The 6,392-nt window shown below is 50.9% G+C and overlaps 2 protein-coding genes across 3 annotated transcripts in view; both read left to right on the top strand.

Moving 5' to 3' along the window:
• Positions 1-1,221: 1,221 nt before the first annotated feature.
• LOC116898240 (60S ribosomal protein L37a) lies at positions 1,222-1,598 on the top strand. Its single transcript, XM_032899591.1, has one exon. The coding sequence runs from the start codon at positions 1,256-1,258 to the stop codon at positions 1,532-1,534; it is 279 nt and encodes a 92-aa protein (XP_032755482.1). The 5' UTR covers positions 1,222-1,255; the 3' UTR covers positions 1,535-1,598.
• A 2,728-nt stretch (positions 1,599-4,326) lies between these two features.
• Ap1s3 (adaptor related protein complex 1 subunit sigma 3) overlaps positions 4,327-6,392 on the top strand; it is a 59,381-nt gene continuing 57,315 nt past the window's right edge. The window contains exon 1 of one of the 2 annotated variants that reach the window (XM_032901443.1): positions 4,327-4,534. In XM_032901443.1, the coding sequence (XP_032757334.1) occupies positions 4,532-4,534 (3 nt within the window). In that variant the 5' untranslated portion in view covers positions 4,327-4,531. The remainder of the gene's footprint in view (positions 4,535-6,392) is intronic. The other variant, XM_032901444.1, reaches the window with a different exon arrangement.

The following is a 6,392-nucleotide window of genomic DNA, read 5'->3' as shown; positions in this document are numbered from 1 at the left end:
GTAAGATACTAAGATATATTATCTGAGCGGCACAACCGACATTTGCCAATGGTATGGAAGTGAAACACAGCCCTGAATATTTTTACTCACAACCCAATTACATAAACTCCATCAGGCTGTGCACGGGCACTGAGATGTCCTTTTGTTTGATTCTCCTGAATAAATTTTCAGGCGGTCTGCCTCGATCAAATCTGATCAGCATGACTCTGTAAAGCTGTCGCGTCAAGACGGACGCCAAGGGCCCCGAGAGCCAGCGCTGGAGCTTAATTATACCTTTTTTATAAGCACCAAGACAAAGTTTTTCTCCCAAAATACTGTGTTCCTTTTACCTCCTCTTTTATTCTCTCCCGGGGCATTCTTTTCCCAACTTCTCACCTCCGAATTGGAGGGGACTGCTACTTGAGATCGATCAGTTTCCTTTTCTCGTTGCAACTTTTCACTACCCCCTGTTTCTGACCATCTTTTTCCTTGCTCCAACGCTCTCCGCTTTGTTGTTTTACCTAGGCAGTTCCCATGCAACCTCTGACGCCTTTTAGCGGTAGCTAGAAACTCAAAGGTCAATAGAAAAAGCCCGAGGGTTGCCAGAGCAACCACTCTGGCGCACCTGCCGCGTCCGCAGGAGACTGAGTTGGAGCGGATCAAGGCTAGCCATGGTCTCTCAGAGTCTTACCCCACTCATAGCTTCTGAATTTGTTCCACGAAATGGAGGCTTCCCGTGGCACCGGCGATGTTTTTGTTCCGGGTTTCGGCACCAAATGTCCCACGCGCGACTTTCCGCCGGCAAGAAGCACGCGAGACATAGAAATTCTTACTATGAGTGACTTTATTCCTGTCTATTCCTCTCTCATGGTGGAAGCCCCGCTTGCGCCGCCAGGCGCACCCTATTTATCCCCCGTGTGTGCACCCACACCTGATTGGTTGCTTACTCATGACCTCATCAGGTACGCCCTGGAAATGGGCAAAGACCTGGCATGAAGGCACTCTTGCACATGCGCACACAGTTAATCTCCCCATAGGGGAGCCGGCTTGCGCGGTAAAGGCTAACGCCATCTTGACTGACCTGGCCTTCCACGTGGGGCGCAGTGGAAGCCAGCGCCATCTAGTGGTGGCGAATGTTATTGCGGCCCTCTACAATGGACCATTACTCATCAATCAAGAAAACATCCCACAGACTTGTCAGTTTAATGAGGCATTTACTCTCATCATTTGAGATTCCTCTACCCGCTCTTCGGGCTTGGGCTTCGGTTCCGGCGACATGGCTAAACGCACCAAGAAGGTCGGGATCGTCGGAAAATACGGGACCCGCTATGGTGCCTCCCTCCGGAAAATGGTGAAGAAGATTGAAATCAGCCAGCACGCCAAGTACACTTGCTCCTTCTGTGGCAAGACTAAGATGAAGAGACGAGCCGTTGGCATCTGGCATTGTGGTTCCTGCATGAAAACAGTGGCCGGCGGGGCCTGGACCTACAATACCACTTCTGCAGTCACAGTGAAGTCTGCCATCAGAAGACTGAAGGAACTGAAGGACCAGTAGAAGCCTACCTTCTGAGACTTGCCTGGTCTGCAATAAATGGGCTAATTTACAGAACAAAAAAAAAGAGATTCCTCTACCCAAACGACCCTAGCTTGTGTACGCTAACCAGGACACTTAGTGAGATCCTTTCTCAAAGTAGTAAGAAGAGGGCTAAGGATTTAGTTCAATATATGAGCTCTTGCCTAGCATATGTGAGGTCCTGGGTTCAATCAGTAGTACTGAAAGAAAGGAGGGAGAGAGGGAGAGAAGGAAAAAAGACGGTGTAGAAAAGTCCGGTTGAATCTGTAAGTTATCATGCAGGCTCAGGACTCAGACTTGATCTTGATGGCTTTGTCCCTTACTAGCTGAGCCTGTTCTGGCTTTGCCACCTAGAGCCTCAGGCATTCATCTGAACAGTACAGTGGGCACATTTCTCATTTTGATGGCTGATCTGATAACCTATGTAAAATGCTCAGCCCACCGTAGCCCTTCTTAGCATGACTGGGTAAGCCGTGAGAATCTAGAGAGAAACCCTTTAGACATCAGAAGCCCAGCACAGTGTCCCCTGCCCATCTCAGCAGGGTCAGAGGGAAGGCAAAGAAGGCTACTCACTTTTAAGTTAATGTCTAACCTCGCCCTCTACAACATGGGCCACATACTCAGGGAACTTTCCTGGTTCAGTATTTGACTTCTGTCTTAACTCACTGAGATTTCTTTAGCTTTAGTGCTCTTTAGAAATCCCACCTCTTTCCCACTGTAGATAAAAACCTTCAAAACAGAAGACTTTGAATGCCTTGCAGATGATTCAGCAAGGCGAGTGATAGATCTAGCCATGATGGAAGAAGGCATGAGACAACTGCAGCTAGGTGAAGCCAAAGGCAGGGAGGCCCGGCCAGAACACGAATTTAGAAAGGAAGCTTTCTGGTGTTCTGTTTTACAGCAGGCAAAACTACCCCACAGCCTGGGGTTTATTTTACTTCTGGTCAAATAGTCCTCTTCTATGTCCCTGAAGATGTCACAACACCAGCTTAAAAGGATCGTTAGAGAACATAGCAACTGGGAACCTGGAGGTAGCGGGATTTGTGGGAACCTGCGACTGGAGGCACGTTCCTCCCTATCCCTCAGATCTCCCGGACACTGCGCTTCAGCCACTGAGGCTGCCTTTGGGGTCTGTCCAGCACTTGTCTTTTCCTTCAGTGCTCTGGCTTCTGTTTGGACGGCTTATCACCTCACCAGGGGGCAGTCTACCAGGCTTCCGGGTAGTTTACAGTAGCTAATTTGTTCCCTGTTAGCCCACCAGTTGGGGTCTCCTAAGCACTTCCTGTGCTTCTTCGCAATTTGAATATCACCTATTGTTCGGTGGGGGACTGGGAGCACCAGCAAAAAGACAACCCGCGCCCCCTAAGCCATCACCGGACTCCTCCATAAAGCCTGGGTGTGGGGAAAACAATATAAACATTTGTGGGAGAAACTCGGAAGCCCAGCTGGAGCTCTCTTTGCTTTCCTGTCCCTAGATGGGGTGGGGGAGGGGTGCCTATATTCAGCAGAAGGTTCAGAATGGATCCTGGAGAGGACTTCCGTTGACTCGTGGGTCTAAGAGCCATTTAGACAAAGGTTAACCTTTTAAGGGTCATTGTTTCTCTTCATGTATATGGCAAAACCAGTCCATTCTCCCCAAATTAATCTGTGCTAAAAAAACCCCCTCTGTTTAGAACTCAAGAGACCTGGGCTGGAGAGATGGGTTCAACAGGTTGAGAGCACTGACTGTTCTTCCAGAGGCCCTGAGTTCAATTCCCAGCAACTACATGGTGGCTCACAACCATCTGTAATGGGCATCCGATGTCCTCTTCTGGTGTGTCTAAAGACAGAGACAGTGTACTCACATACATGAAATAACATCTTTTTTTTTTTTTTGGAGCTGGGGACCGAACCCAGGGCCTTGCGCTTGCTAGGCAAGCGCTCTACCACTGAGCTAAATCCCCAACCCCGAAATAACAAATCTTAAAAAACAAAACAAAACAAAAAACCTCAGAGACTTGGAGATTCTTTACAACAGCAATTAAAATTCTCTCATGTTTAGCCAATAAGAGCAACACTAAAAGACCGAGCAGTAACACACACACATACACACCTAAAGAAAAAAGCCATGGTTTCAAAAGAAAATGTGCGGGGGCGGTGTGGGTGGCTATACGTGGGGGGAACTAAAGGGTTTAATTATATTTTAATTTAAACAACACAAACAGTCTAGGCCTAAAAATCAAGGGGAACAAAACCAACTGGTCAACCAGACAAAATAGCCCAAGTTTCAGTACCATAACATACTAGAAAACTTTAGGCGGAGAAGGCTATGCATATTCTTGAACTGCAATTTTGGTAAAAAGCAAAACAAAACTCAAGGGAGTGTGCATGAAAACATTTTCCACCTCACTTCTAGCTCTGAGAACCCTCTCTCCCCGAGGTGTAGGGCCAGACTGCTTTTTACAGTTTTCTCAGGTGTAAAGGAAAACATCTCTTGTCAGTCGCACCGCGGCCGGTCCTATTGGTGAATGTGGCAGCAGAACAAGGATAGCAGACCCTTGATCAAGCGGGAAGCCGGGGTACTCCGCGCCGCCAGCGCAGAAGGTGCGCGCGCAGGTGCAAGCACCGCCCTGGGCGGGGCTAGCGGTGAGGAGGGGCGGGGCGAGCTGCGGGGTCCCGCGGTGCTGGAGAGCAAAGGAGGTACCAGGAGAGGAGGAGGGAGTGAGAAAGGGTAAAAGGGGGAGCTGGAGGGGGAGGCCTTTGGAGAGGCAGAGGAGGCAGCGGGAGGAAGCCAGGAGGAAGGTGTGTGGGAGGAGCGGAGGGGAGGAGCGGCCCGGTGCGGGGAGGAGTCTGCAAACTTTCAGTTCAAGGGCATTGTGGGAAGTAGCCATGGTCTGAGGCTGGCGCCTCACCTGTCAGCCGCCCGGGCTGCTACAGTCTCTTCTGGCCCTCGCATCCCGGGCGATCGCTGCTGTCGGGACCCGGGCGGCTGCGGCCACCATGGTGAGTAGGGCTGAGCATTGCGGTGGAGCCGGGGCGGTCACGTTCCAGGTGACACCTGCGGCTCCAGGGCCGGACACGCGGCCGGGGAGGGGGTACGCGCCGAGTCTGGCTCCGGGTACCGCCGAGTCAAACGCGCGGGTGGCTCGGCTGCTCCGGACAGTGCGGGTCTTCCCCTTGCGAGTCCCACGGACGCCGGGCACCGCGCTTCATTCATTTCAGTCTCTTTTCCCTGATCACTTGGTCCGAGCCAAGCGCTGGGGATGTCGCGGGGGACCAGTTGCTTAACACTCGTAGGAGAGGATGCCTAGGGAAGGAGACGGTGATGGAATGGTGAAATAAAAATAACTTCCCAGAGTGAGGAGAACTCCCAAGCCTCAAGCAACCCACCCGAGAGGCAACTTTTAGTTCCGTGGCCCTTTTGAGGAGGTGACATTTGAGCTCCGGGAGGTCAGGGGAGAGCGCAACATTTGGAGCGGTTAGCTACTGTGAAGGGGAGAAACGAAACCCCTGGTTGTGACTGGAGAGGCGGGAGAGATACCAGGCAGCAGTTCTTCAAAAACTAGAGTTTTGGTTTTTGTTTCGCTCGAATTTTAACAGGTAAAGTGACCTTATCCGTTCTACACTTAATGAACCCTTTGATGGTGGAGAATGGGCTGGGATGTGTGGGGTGGGGTGGGGTTCCTATCAAGATGAAAGTCCGGAGACCCGCTACACTCAGAAGTGGAGATCCAGCTCTGGGTGGAAGCATTACTTGAGGTTTCTCTCGCGCTGGCTTTCTGCGGGGACAGGGACTGGGTGCGCACACTTCCCAAATCCTCAGAGAAGTGACCTCTGGAAGGCGCTCTCTGGACGCACAGCAGAGAGAAGCTCCGGGTGACTTTAGACCGAAGGTTGAGTTGAACAGTAGTTCATTGCTGAGGCACCGGGACAGAGAGCCCAGAGAATGTCGGGGAGGTTCTCAGCGTGCCCAGTTCTGTTTGTGGAGGGCTCCTGGTTAATGTAGGGTGGTGCAAAAAGGAGCCTGTAAATAATGGAGCAGCTCTCTTGGCTTGCTCAGGTTTCCCAAGGAACAAGGTGACGACAGTGTACCCAGGAAGACAGCTCATTTGCCTAGTGGAGGTGGAATAAGGGCCCCCCAAGTTTCAATGGGGCCCAAAGCTGCTTACTTCTGTAGGAACCGGCAGGATTTGAGGGAAGGACCCTGAGTTCTAAACAGCACACGGTGGGAGTTTGTTTTTCTCCTCCCGGGTCAAATGACCTTCAGAAATCTGGGAAGTTTCTCCTGCTTTCCCTCCGGTCCCTGCCCTCCTGTGTGTGTGCCTTGCTGTCCCTTGTGAGGAAATAGTTACTAGCACTGCCAGCTCCTCCCCTCCATGATCTCATGCCACCCTTGCAACCTCCAAATCAGGTGGTCACCTTTACCTGTCGCTGCTTGACCTCCCTCTGTCTGGGTTTGTCCATTTGTTTAGTGGGATAGCAACTGTTCCTAACGACAGGTGTTCATTTGTGGCCTGGAAGCCTGGAAGGGTCCCAAAGGGTTTATTAGAGGTCCACAAGATCAAACACATGTTCATAAGGATGCTAAGGTCCTATGGTGCCCTTTTAACCTGCATTCTCTCAATGACTGTAGTGACGTTTTCTTGAGTCCAAGTGTTCTGAAATATTAATAGGCCAACAAATTCAGCTGTCTTCTCTTGGGCAGATTAGAGGAATTTGCCAAATTCTTTCCTACACACACACACACACACACACACACACACACACACACACACACTACACTTTAGCTGTCTTCAGACACACCAGAAGAGGACATCAGATCCCATTACAGATGGTTGTGAGTCACCATGTGGTCGCTGGG

The sequence above is a fragment of the Rattus rattus genome, chromosome 4, assembly GCF_011064425.1.
Source record: "Rattus rattus isolate New Zealand chromosome 4, Rrattus_CSIRO_v1, whole genome shotgun sequence".
NCBI lineage: Eukaryota > Metazoa > Chordata > Mammalia > Rodentia > Muridae > Rattus > Rattus rattus.
The sequence above is the reverse complement of the archived record's forward strand: the minus strand, read 5'-3'. Positions and strand labels throughout refer to the sequence as shown.

Coding starts and splice junctions, on each gene's coding strand:
- LOC116898240 (XM_032899591.1), top strand. CDS start 1,256: ATGGCTAAACGCACCAAGAAGGTCGGGATCGTCGGAAAATACGGGACC.